This window comes from Heteronotia binoei, chromosome 12 (assembly GCF_032191835.1).
Source record: "Heteronotia binoei isolate CCM8104 ecotype False Entrance Well chromosome 12, APGP_CSIRO_Hbin_v1, whole genome shotgun sequence".
Classification (NCBI taxonomy): Eukaryota; Metazoa; Chordata; class Lepidosauria; order Squamata; family Gekkonidae; genus Heteronotia; species Heteronotia binoei.
In genome coordinates, this window is record NC_083234.1 from 13277706 (window position 1) to 13291037 (window position 13332).

The 13332-nt window shown below is 48.6% G+C and overlaps 1 protein-coding gene across 1 annotated transcript in view; it reads left to right on the forward strand.

Moving 5' to 3' along the window:
- GRIK4 (glutamate ionotropic receptor kainate type subunit 4) overlaps positions 1 to 13332 on the forward strand; it is a 901771-nt gene that overhangs the window by 845049 nt on the left and 43390 nt on the right. Inside the window, 1 exon segment of the mRNA XM_060251811.1 lies at positions 13018 to 13127. Within this exon segment, the coding sequence (XP_060107794.1) occupies positions 13018 to 13127 (110 nt within the window).

Consider the following 13332-nt stretch of genomic DNA (forward strand, 5'->3'; position numbering starts at 1 on the left):
TCCTGGGATTACAGCTGATCTCCAGGAGACAAAGAATAGTTCCCCTGGAGAAAACGGCTGCTTTGGAAGTTGGATTCTATGGAATTACCTAGTCCTTCCCTTCCTCAAGCCCCACCCTTCTCAAGCTCCACCTCCAAAATCTCCAGGTATTTTCCAACCCAGAGCTGGCAACCCTACCTCCAATGGAAGATAGTTTCAGGTGGACAGCCATGTTGGTCTGCAGTGGAAGAGAAAGGTTCAAGTCCAGAAGCACTTGAAAGAGTTGCGAGATTTTCCAGGGTACGAGTTTACGAGAGCTGAAGCTCACTTCATCAGATCTGATGAGTTTTGCATCTTGACAGCTTCTACCCGGAAACATCTTGTTGGTCTTTAAGGTGCTCCTGAATGCGAATCTTGCTGTCTAAAGAAAGAAGACTGAGAAGATCTGAGATGGCGACTAGGCTCATCATTCGCCCATGGCAGGCACAGGAATACATTTGTCTGCTTCTACTGGCCACACCTCTGTCAGGCGTGAGGGGGGAAGAAGAAGAAGAAGAATTCTGATTAACACCCCACCCTTCACTCAGAGCAGCTTACAATCTCCTTCTCTTCCTCTCCCCACAACAGACACCCTGCGAGGTAGGTGGGGCTGAGAGACCTCTTTCAAGAACTGCTCTTGAGAGAACAGCTCTGAGAGAACTTGGACTGGCCCAAGGTCACCCAGCAGGCTTCATGGGGGAGGAGGAGGAGGGAATCAAACCCAGTTCTCTAGTTAGAGTCTGCTGCTCTTAACCACCACACCAAACTGGGTCCTGTAGTCTTGTGATCGGAGGCCATAAGAAGGGGAGGAAAACATTCATTTCCCATTGAGTTATAACTTACAGCCCCTCATCCACATACTAGCACTTTGGCTAGGAAAGGCAAGCAGTGAGGATGAGGAAAATTGGCAGAGGCATCTGATGGCCTGAATCCATGGAGTAGTCCAGGGGTGGCCAACGGTAGCTCTCCAGGTGTTTTTTGCCTACAACTCCCATCAGCCCCAGCTAGCATGGCCAATGGCTGGGGGTGATGGGAGTTGTAGGCAAAAAAACATCTGAAGAGCTACCGTTGGCCACCCCTGGAGTAGTCCATAGGGCAGGTTTGGAGACAGCAGGGGTGGAATTCTAGCAGGAGCTCCTTTGCATATTAGGCCACACACCCATGATGTAGCCAATCCTCCAAGAGCTGACAAGGCTCTTTTTTTGTAAGCTCTTGGAGGATTGGCTACCTCAGGGGTGTGTGGCCTGATATGCAAAGGAGCTCCTGCTAGGATTCCACCCCTGGGAGACAGGAAAGGGAAATGAACGTTGTGGTGCAGCAAGATCCGTTGGCAAGCACTGTATCTGCTGTGGCCTATGGCTGCGCCCAACAAGCTGCTCTTCCCCCCCCCCCCCCGAATCCCTCCACAGTATCAGATGTACACGGTATTCTTGTCAGACACAAAACGTTTTAATGCTAATCCTGTCTTTGCCCCTGAATGGAGCTGCACTTAGGTGAGAAAGATGCCAGGAATTTCCTGGTTCAGGGGGAAAAATCAATACAAAAGCAAGTTTATTTTGAGCAGAAAAGGCAGATTAAAAAAAAAAAAGACAGAAAGCAGATGGAGGCTTGAGGGTGTTATGCAGGTTCCTGCCGCAGTGGGTTAGAAGGTTTTTTGGCCGGGGACTGTTGGGCTCAGATCTTCTGTACGCCAAGGAAGACTGAGCAACTGGAGGTCTTCTCATAGATCAGGGGTAGGGAACGTTGGCTCTCCAGATGTTTTTTGCCTACAATCCCCATCAGCCCCAGCCAGCATGGCCAATGGCTGGGGCTGATGGGAGTTGTAGGCAAAAAACATCTGGAGAGCCAACGTTCCCTACCCCTGCCATAGATGGAAACAAATGAGCGCCCTTCCTTGATGGACTTCCTAGTGGGACTGGAAGCAGCACTGTTCCCCAAACCGGAGCGGGGAGTAACCCCGCCCACACCCCCACCCCAAATGATCCCAGATGGGTCAGCAGACCCTGGACTTCCTTGGTGGCTAACCCTGCTTGCTTCTGAGATCCAGTGATCCGATGATAGCCTGGGCTACCCTGTTGACATCCAAGCATCCCAAATGAAGAAAAGAAGTGTAACCCACCACGGATGCCATCCCCATTTCTGCTGACCCAGTTGCTAAATTCAGCTAAGAGCCGAAGAAAGCCAAGTTGAACATATGAACATATGAAGCCGCCTTATACTGAATCAGACCCTCGGTCCATCAAAGTCAGTATTGTCTACTCAGACTGTGAGCGGCTCTCCAGGGTTTCAAGCTGAGGTTTTTCACACCTATTTGCCTGGACCCTTTTTAGTTGGAGATGCCGGGGATTGAACCTGGGACCTTCTGCTTCCCAAGCAGATGCTCTACCACTGAGCCACCGTCCCTCCCCAAAGTTTTCCTTTGGTATATTTGCAAACAGGGATTTGGATCTCTAAAGGAGAGAGTTGTTCAATATATCCTTTGGACATTCCAAGTCCCTTTCGGCAAACATACCCAAGCCCCTCCCCGCCCCCGAAAAAAAAATTAGCTCCCCAAAAAATTAGCTTTTCAGAACTTTTGCATCACTTGCACTTCTTGGCCTTAATAAACTGCACCGCCCCTCCAGGGGCCATCTTCTACCAGTGATGCCGGAGCAAACCCACCTGGAATCGTTTGCGTTCCCCCGAGGGTCACGGAGTTCAGAATATTCGTGCTGAGTTAAGTTTGAATGGAACCCTGGCTGTCTACCTGCTCTGTATTGCAGCCCGCGCGCGCCATCTGTTACGTGGGCCCTGAGAATGCACTCATGATCCCCCATCAGTTGAACAGCAACACAAACAAAAAAACGGCTGCCACAATTACAGCAGCTCCTCTGCCGTCCCCCTTTCCGCTCTTGCAGTCTTCCTCACCAATACAAACAGAGCTCCGGCGGCGTCTCTCTCTCTCTCTCTCTCCCCCCTCTCTCTCTCTCTCTCCTCCCCCTCTCAGTGGCAGCCCCGTCTGCCAAGAACAAACAAGTAATTAAAACCTACTTAAAATTCCGTTTCCTCTGCTACATGTGGAATTAAGGATCAATGAGTGAGCTCATCAGAAAGGTTCCGGCCTCCCTCCCCCGCTTCGTGAGATCCAATCTTGGTAAACATTGGTCTCCCTTCGTTCACAAACATGTCCATCTCCACAAACTATTCCAGCCTGCTCCAGATGGGTTGGTGCCATTCCCAGCCTGTGCAACTTCACGGAAATATTTTCCCCACGCCCCTCCGGTTTTTCCCTGCATTGTTGTGCGCTCGTGGAATGACTCCCCCCCCCCACACACACACACAAGCAATGAATTTGTCTAGTGATTGTTCTTCAACAGTGCTCTAGTGACAATCTGGGGGATATAGTCTCCATTGCCTGTTGGGAAATCATAGAATCAAAGAGTTCGAAGGGACCTCCAGGGTCTTTGGGGAGGGACAGTGGCTCAGTGGTAGAGCATCTGCTTGGGAAGCAGAAGGTCCCAGGTTCAATCCCTGGCATCTCCAAAAAAAGGGTCCAGGCAAATAGGTGTGAAAAGCCTCAGCTTGAGACCCTGGAGAGCCGCTGCCAGTCTGAGAAGACAATACTGACTTTGATGGACCAAGGGTCTGATTCAGTATAAGGCAGCTTCATATGTTCTAGTCCAACCCCCTGCACAATGCAGGAAATTCACAAATTCCTCCCCCCCAGAAGAAGAAGATGATATGGGATTTATATCCCGCCCTCCACTCCGAAGAGTCTCAGAGCGGCTCACAATCTCCTTTACCTTCCTCCCCCACAACAGACACCCTGTGAGGTAGATGAAGATATGGGATTTATATCCCGCCCTCCACTCCGAAGAGTCTCAGAGCAGCTCACAATCTCCTTTACCTTCCTCCCCCACAACAGACACCCTGTGAGGTAGATGAAGATATGGGATTTATATCCTGCCCTCCACTCCAAAGAGTCTCAGAGCAGCTCACGATCTCCTTTACCTTCCTCCCCCACAACAGACACCCTGTGAGGTGGGTGGGGCTGAGAGGCCTCTCACAGCAGCTGCCCTTTCAAGGACAACCTGTGCCAGAGCTATGGCTGACCCAAGGCCATGCTAGCAGGTGCAAGTGGAGGAGTGGGGAATCAAAAGAACCCAGTGACCCCTGCTCCATGCCCAGAAGATGGCAAAAAAAAAAAAGAAGGAACCTTCCAGAATCCCTGGAGAAAAATTACTGCCTGACCCCAAAGTGTAAGAAACTCTGGGCATGTAAGAAAGAGTCATGAGAACTAAGCACTGATGCGACCCTTCCTGCCCTCCTTCTCAGGATATGCCTAAGAATATTGTCACTTTTGAATCCCACCCATCCTCCAGAGGGTTTTTGAAAAGTCTGTCTGCAGTTATCCCATTTTAACTACACAACAACACTGCAAGGTCGGTTATGTTGAGAGAGGAAGCGTTTCTCAAAGTCATCTGGAAGAGATTTGAACTCAGATGTCCCAGTAAGGAAAATCAACCCTGACTGTTCCCTGGAAGGTCAGATGCTGAAGCCGAGTGAGAAGGGAGCACTCCCTGGAGAAGTCCTGATGCTGGGAAGGACAGAAGGCAAAAGATGAGATGGCTGGACACCATTACTGATGCAACTAACACAAATTTGAGCAGACTTCGGAGGAAGACAGGAGGGCCTGGCTTGGCTTTGTCCAGGGGGTCGCAAAGAGTCGGAATCGACTGTGTGACTGAACAACAACAACAAAGTCCCCAGTTCAGCACTCTGTCCAGTGCATCACAGTGGCTGACCGTGATTTTTTCCCCCCTGAATCCAATGAAGGCGTCTGCGTCACGAGGACGCAAAGAGGTTGCCTGCGTTCTACACACTAGGCAGTGTTCTCTTCTTCTTTGTAATCAGGACCATGTTTTGGAGTGGCCCAGTGCTACAAGATGTTTCTGCGTAAAGGGACTGAAGGTCATGCAGTCTGATCTTTCTTTGAGCACACTAGAGATGGAATTAAGACACTATATACCTTCCCTTGCCCTCACCTGGATGGTCCAGGCTAGCCTGATCTGGCCAGATCTTGGAAGCTAAGCAGAGGCAACCCTGGTTAGTATTTGGATGGGAGACCATCAAGGAAGACCAGGGTTGCTACGCAGAGGCAGGAGATGGCAAGCCACCTCTAAAAGTCTTTTGTCTTGAAAACTGTTGCCATAAACCAGCCGCAACTTGATGACACTTTCCACTGGACCTTCCCTTCCCTTCTTTTTCCATTACAGCCCCAAACATCAGTTCTCCTATCTCTTTAGACCAGGGGTGGCCAAACTTGCTTAACGTAAGAGCCACATGGAATAAACGGCAGATGTTTGAGAGCTGCAAGGAAAGAACGGAGGGAGGGAGAGAGGGAGGCAAATAGATGAGGGAGAGGAGGGAGACGTGGAAAGAAAGCGACTTTAAATGCCTTCTCCAAAGCTGCCTCTGGCTTGGCTTGCAGAAGCTATTTAAAGAGAGAAATACCTTCTAACTGGCCAACGGAGCAGTGGGGGCTTCTAGAGCCACAGTTTGGCCACCCCTGCTTTAGACCCTCGGTTGGATTTGGAAGGATTTTGTTGCTAAAATGAGACCTAGGAGCAATGGTGACAGTTAGCCAATTAAAGCAGTAAATATTGAGTTAGCAACAGACGGCACAATAGCTCATCAGAGGAGTCTTCCTTGAAGGATCTGGTTTCCACAGCAGATGAAAGCATCATTGAAGGACCCGCCAGCTCATCTCTTTGCCCCATCCCTTCATATTCCCGCATGGAAAAGTGCAGCTGACGTGGTATTAATCTGCAGTGCCAATCAGACATTTCCTAACAAATAACTACAAATGAATCCCCTGCCTGGCCACTGTCTCCTTCTCTCCATCCCATCCAGATTTGAGTGACATTTTATTTTCAACAGAGCTGTGGCTCTCTGTCATTTCTCTTCTTACCCCACTCCACCCCCTGGCCTTCCCACCCATTTGCCGTCCCACGTACGTCTTTCTTATCACGAATAACCAAATATGGCAGGTTCATATGGGTCTGTCATTTTTCTCAATTTCACTTGTTGTGATTTAATCAAGTATGGATTTCTGACACAGGGACTCTAATGGGGTATCTGACTTGCCAACTTCACAGAGCGAAAGAAAGGCACCCACTTGACGCTCCTGGCCTCTCCCCTGTTCAAAAGGAATGGGTTGTTTTGGAGGAAAAACAACCAAATTTGGACTCTGGACAGGTGTGCTTGTTTATTTTCAATAGGGGAAGTGATGGGAGAGCAGACAGTTTTACAGAACTAAAATGCCCTGTCTAGGAGTGTGCATTTGGTATATCCAAGCTGATAAACAGATCTCAGTATTTTTTTTCAGCTACCCGAAATAGATGAATCCCAAATAAACTGAATATATTCCAGATTTTTTGGAACTACTGGACAGCTGAAGTTAAAGGGTGTTTAAAGGTATTGCAGTCCCCTTAATCACCTTGCGGGTGATCTCATGGCTTGGAGAACGTGTTTACAGGGATTGCAAGCCCTTTTAACACTTTTGGAGTTCACTTATATCAACTCACAGCTTGCAAAAGGCATTTAAAGGGACCACATTCCCTTTAAATGCTTTTCCCCCTGTTCTATTGAAACCAATGGAGGATAGGAACACCTTCTTTGGGGGGCGGGGAGTCCATAGAAACCCCCTGGTCCAATCTTTTTGAAACTTGGGTTTCTTTGTTTTTAGGAGAGAGTTTTGGTGTCTCTGCATCAAAAACCAGACCCCCATAGACCTCAGATACCCCCAGACTGACTTCCTATTATATCGTATTGGGACCATTAACTATAATAGGAGGCTTAAAGATAGCAATGGAGATCTCCCACTAGGGTATAATGGAGCAAGAAAAATTGGGATTTCCAAAAAAAAAAAAATCCTGAATCCAAATACCGTGCCATTATTGGGTTTCTGGAATATCAGAAAATACCAATATTTCGGGGGTTCAATATAACCAAATCTGAAAAATACCATTTTTGCACACTCTTAGCCCTATCCCTTAAGCATAATTCACATGCAGTATGCACACTTCCTCTTCCTAGGAGTCCTCACCAAGGGCGTTAGTCATGTTCACATGAACATTCAGCTCCATTTTACTGTTCACTGGAAGAAGAGCTAAAGTAAGAAGAAAAAAGGCAAATAGGAGACCTTACTTCCCTTTAAGGGAGGGATTTATGCCCCTACTGTTTGTTGAAACAAACAGTCAAGAATTGAGGACCTCAGTTGCCCCACAGACCCTTCTCCAGAAGCACTCTGGGGACACCTAAAAACTACCATCCTGCAGATCTCTGAAGAAGTCCTCGGGTTCTCCACAAGGAAGAACAAGGACTGGTTTGATGAGAACAATCAAGAGATCCAAGATTTACTGGCGAAAAAGAGATCTGCCTACCAAGCACATCTTGCTCAGCCCTCCTGTCCTGGGAAAAAAGCAACCTTTCGCGCTGCATGTAGCAACCTCCAGCGCAAGCTTCGAGACATTCAGAACGATTGGTGGACCAAGCTTGCAGAGAGAACCCAGCTGTGTGCAGACACTGGTGATTTAAGAGGGTTCTACGAAGCCCTGAAGGCAGTTTATGGTCCATCATATCAGGCTCAGAGTCCCTTGCATAGTGCAGACGGCCAAGTGCTCCTCACAGACAAGGCATCCATACTGAACCGGTGGTCAGAGTATTTTCAGGTTCTCTTCAGTGCCAACCGCGTAGTTCAAGATTCAGCAATCCACCTCACCCCACTTCAACCAGTGAAAACAGAGTTGGATGAGATCCCCACCCTAAAAGAGACTGTTAAAGCCATCAAGCAACTGAAAAGTGGCAAGGCAGCAGGAGTTGATGGAATTCCACCAGAGATCTGGAAGCATGGGGGCACAGTACTACATAGCTCACTTCACAAAGTACTTGTCACCTGCTGGGAACAAGGCAAATTACCACAAGACTTTCGTGATGCAATCATCATCAACCTATACAAGAACAAAGGGGAATAGTCAGACTGCTCCAACTACTGGGGGATAACCCTGCTCTCCATCGCAGGCAAAATCCTTGCCAGAATACTCCTGAACAGACTGGTGCCCACCATTGTAGAAGAACTCCTCCCAGAGAGCCAGTGCGGCTTCAGAGCTAACAGGAGCACCACCGACATGGTATTTGTTCTCAGGCAGCTCCAAGAGAAATGCAGGGAACAGAACAAGGCTCTGTATGTGACTTTTGTCGACCTTACCAAAGCCTTCGATACCGTTAGCAGGAAAGGCCTGTGGCAAATCTTGGAACATTTAGGATGTCCCCCAAGGTTCCTCAGCATGATCATCCAGCTACACGAAGACCAGCGAGGCCAAGTCAGACACTGCAACGACCTCTCGGAGCCCTTCCCAATAGGCACAGGTGTAAAGCAAGGCTGCGTTCTCGCACCAACTCTCTTTACGATCTTCTTTAGCATGATGCTTCAAAGAGCCGCAGTAGATCTAGATGATGACGATGGTGTATACATCCGCTATCGCACCGATGGCAGCCTGTTCAACCTGAGGCGACTAAAGGCCCACTCCAAGACGATGGAAAAACTCATCCGAGAGCTACTGTTTGCTGATGATGCTGCACTCGTCTCCCACTCGGTATCAGCTCTGCAGCATATGACGTCCTGCTTTGCAGAGGCTGCCAAGCTATTCGGCCTAGAAGTTAGTCTGAAGAAGACAGAAGTTCTCCACCAGCCTGCACCCCAGGAAGATTATCACCCTCCCTGCATCACTGTGGGTGAATCAGTTCTGAAAACAGTCCAGCAGTTCAGCTACCTGGGGTGCATCATCTCCTCAGATGCCAAGATCGATAAGGAGATTGACAACAGGCTGGCAAAGGCAAACCGTGCATTTGGCTGACTGCACAAAAGAGTGTGGAGCAACAAGCATCTGAAAAAAGGCACAAAGATCAATGTTTACAAAGCGGTTGTGATGACAACCCTCATCTACGGCTCCGAATCGTGGGTTTTATACCGTCATCACCTGCGACTCCTCGAGCGCTTTCATCAGCGCTGCCTTCGCACCATCCTCAACATCCACTGGAGTGACTTTGTGACCAACACTGAAGTCCTCAAGCGGGCGGAGGTTACCAGTATCGAGGCACCTCTGCTGAAGACGCAGCTGCACTGGGCAGGGCATATTTCTAGGATGGAAAACCACCGCCTTCCCAAGATTGCCCTGTATGGCGAACTCTCCACTGGCCATCGAAATAGAGGGGCACCAAAGAAGAGGTACAAGGACTCCTTGAAGAAATCCCTTGGCACCTGTCGCATCAACCATCACCAGTGGTCTGACCTAGCCTCAGATCGCAAAGCATGGAGACACACCATCCACCAGGCTGTCTCTTCCTTTGAGAACGCACGCATAGCTGGTCTTGAGGACAAAAGGAGATTGAGGAAGAATCGCACTGCTACAGCACCAATCCTAAATCAGACTTTTCCCTGCAGCCACTGTGGCCGGACCTGCCTGTCCCGCATTGGTCTTGTCAGCCACCAGCGAGCCTGCAGCAGACATGGACTATTGCACCCTTCTTAAATCTTCGTTCGCGAAGCCAAGCCGAGAGAGAGAGTTTGTTGAAAAGGATAGATACTAGAGTAGTACCTGATCCAACCTTTCTTAGATTTCAGAAGGCAGCCATAGAAAAGAGCAAGAGCCCAGTACCATCTTAAAGACTAACAAAATGTGTAGCAGGGGATGAGTAGCCACATTGGTCTGCAGTAAATGAGCTAGATTCAAGCCATCTAGCACTAGGGTTGCTACCTTATAGGTGGCAATGGGGATCTCCCACTACTACAATCAATTATGAAGATAACTTCCCCTGGAGAAAATGGCTACTTTGGAGAGTGGACTCTATGGCACTGTACCCCGCTGAGGTCCCTCCCCTCCCCAAGCCCCGCCCTCCCCAGGACCCAGCCCCCAAATCTCCAGGTATTTCTGTACTCTAGAGCTGGCAACCCTATATAGCACCTTAGACACTTATCTCCAATAAAGGGATCTTTGGCTCTCAAAAGCTGATACCCCCAAAATCTTGCTAGTCTCTGATGTGCTCTTGGATTCAAATCTAACTTTTCTTAGGGTGATTCTGTCTACCAGAAGGAGCGAGCCGTGGTTGCCCTCTGGAAAACAAATATGTGAGGTACTGTTCTTTGAAAGAGACCCTGCTCCTGGGGGGAAAGAGGGGAATCTATTCCTGTTCGTAAAGGATGTCCCCTAGAGAAGACGCACATCCCTGAATAACTCATGAAGCCTGTTGGCCTTTGTTCTAGTGAACATGTCCTTCGTTACAATCCGAGATGCTCATTATAAGAGCAAAAGTAGCTAGTTCAGGAGTGTTATCCTAAATCAACTATTCTTGTTGTAACAGGCCAGGAGTATGGGAGGGGTGTTTCTTTTCTTTCTTTTCTTTTCTTTTTGCTTTTAAGTTCCACCACCTTCATTCCTTGCTTCCTTTTGCAGCCCACTGTGTACTTGCACGGAATATTGGACTATTGCCTTTGATCTCATGCCTCCGATCACATTTCTGCATAACCAAAGCAGTGGCCGTACAGAGACCCCTTATTCTCTAATGAAAGCTACACAGCTTTCCCCCATACGGATGGGGAATAGGCAGTGTCCAGTCCCAGAGAGGCTAAGGTAGTTTTGCATTATTTTCAAAGACCAAATGACTATCATAATGAAGATTTGGTGGTAAGAGGAGAGAAGAACTCGAAAGTTGGTTTTAAAAGGCCTTTTCACTTGCTTGATTGCGTTCTAACATGCCTTTTTTACGTTGTTCAAATTGTTTTGCATAACAATTACTCATGGTCGTTTAGAGTGGGCTTATACGTTTAGACAGGCCTTCTCTTCAAGTTAGTGGGCGTGAAGCCGCGGATGACATTGCCCCAATTAATCCGCTTGACAAACTTGAAAAAAACATCCATAGTTCTTTGTTCTAGTGGAGACCATGGCCTGTGGAGAGATTACTCCCCCGTGCTTTAGGGCATAAGCCATCCTTCAGCTAACAGGAGTTGGGAGGAAACACGCTTGGAACATGCACATCTGTACTGGAAGCTACTTGGCCTTGTCTGCTTTCAACCAGAGGGTGCTGGACTTCCTGGGCCATTGGTTCATCTTGTCTGGAAATCTTGCATAAGACCAGCATGGCCGCTGGACAAGGATGGATAGCATTAAAGATTTCAGGTTTTCATGGCTGGCATCATCATTAGGGTTTGTAGAATCTTTTGGGCTCAAGTGCCGTGTTCTACTGGAACACGGCACTTGAGCCCAAAAGATTCTACAAACCCTAATGGATAGCATTGCCAACCTCCAGGTGATGACTGGAGATTTCCCACTATTACAGTGACCTCCAGGCAAAAAGAGAGCACTTCACTTGGAGAAAATGGCCGCTTTGGAAGGGGGACTCTGGGACATTAACAAAAGAACGTAAGAGAAGTCATGTTGGATCAAGCCAATGGCCCATCCAGTCCAACACTCTATCTCACACAGTGGCCAAAAAACCCAAGTGCCACCAAGAGGTCCACCAGTGGGGCCAGGACACTAGAAGCCCTCCCACTGTTTCCCCCTCGCAAGCACCAAGAATACAGAGCATCACTTGCCCCAGACAGAGAGTTCCATCAATACACTGCGGCTAATAGCCATTGATGGGCCTCTGCTCTATATGCCTATCCAATCCCCTCTTGAAACTGTCTATGCTTGTAGCCCCTACCACCTTCTGTGGCAGTGAATTCCATGTGTTAATCACTCTTTCAGTGAAGAAGGACTTCCTTTTATCCGTTCTAACCCGACTGCTCAGCAATTTTATTGAGTGCCCCGAAGTTCTTGTATGGTGAGAAAGGAAGAAAAGGACTTCTTTCTCTGCTTTCTCCATCCCATGCATAATCTTGCAAACCTCTGTTTTGCCACCTCTCAGTTGACGTTTCTCCAAGCTAAAGAGCCCCAAGCTCTTTAGGGAAAGTGAACCATTCTGCCAGTTTGGTGTAGTGGTTAAGTGTGCGGACTCTTACCTGGGAGAACCAGGTTTGATTCCCCACTCCTCCACTTGCACCTGCTGGAATGGCCTTGGGTCAGCCATAGCTCTGGCAGAGGTTGTCCTTGAAAGGGCAGCTGCTGTAAGAGCCCTCCTCACCCACCTCACAGGGTGTCTGTTGTGAGGGGAGAAGACATAGGAGATTGTAAGCCACTCTGAGTCTCTGATTCAGGGAGAAGGGCGGGATATAAATCTGCAATTCTTCTTCTTCTTCTGCCCTAGTAAAGTCTCTCCCCTCCCCAAACTTGCCCTCCGAAGGCTCCACTCCCAAAATCTCCAGGTATTCCCAACCTGGAGCTGGCAATCCTAAAAGTGGAAGAGATCCCAGAGCACATAGAAAGTTCACTTCCATGCCTTCCTCTCCACCTAAAGAGCATGGTGGAACATAAACCGGAGCAGGGAGGTGTCCCTCTGTTGCATTTTATCCCTCCCCGGCCCTTGTTTTGACCATCCTCCCTCTAGCTGTTCTCATCAGTTCCAGTGGAAGAAGCTGCTTCCTGGCTTGGAAAGCCCTTGTGCTCGGCAGCTGCCACAAGAACTAGCAAATTTGCCAGCAGGTGTTATTGCTCAGCTGCAGTGGAGGAGAATCTCAGGAGATTAGGAAGGCAAGTGGGGATGCGGGACACGGAGGGCGGGTGTATCCAGAAGGGGGTTGAGTAAGGTAGATGCAAAATGGTGAGCAGCCTTCAAAACACCAAAGGCTGCAGGGGACTCCTTTGCTTTGTCAAAAACGTCAGCCTGCCGTGCTTCACAGAGACGCAAGATGGCAAGAGACCGTATTCTCTTTTCCAGATGCTGGAAACCCACCCACCCCCATAAGATTTGCCTGCATCATTTTCCCCCTCCCCATCCTTTTTTTCATTTAGATTGTAAATGTGTAGAATGAAGGTTTGATTTCACGTGCTGAGCTTTCCTTTTCCTCCTTCTCCATCTTAGGGGCGCAAGCCTGGCTACTTCTCTTTCCTGGATCCCTTTTCTCCGGGTGTCTGGCTCTTCATGTTACTTGCCTACCTCGCGGTCAGCTGTGTCCTCTTCTTGGTGGCCAGGTAGGCAGAACCTGCTTCTTTTGCTCTCTTTTTTCCCCATCCTCACAGTGCCACCTACTGACATCTGCTAAGAATGCATGGGAAAATCTAACATGGGGTTCGTTGTCAGTTGTGCAGGGGTGAGAAAGATGTTGATGGGGATCTTTCAGAATAATTAGGACAGAAAGTTGCTCCAGAGGTTCACAGCATTCTTCCATTATATAGC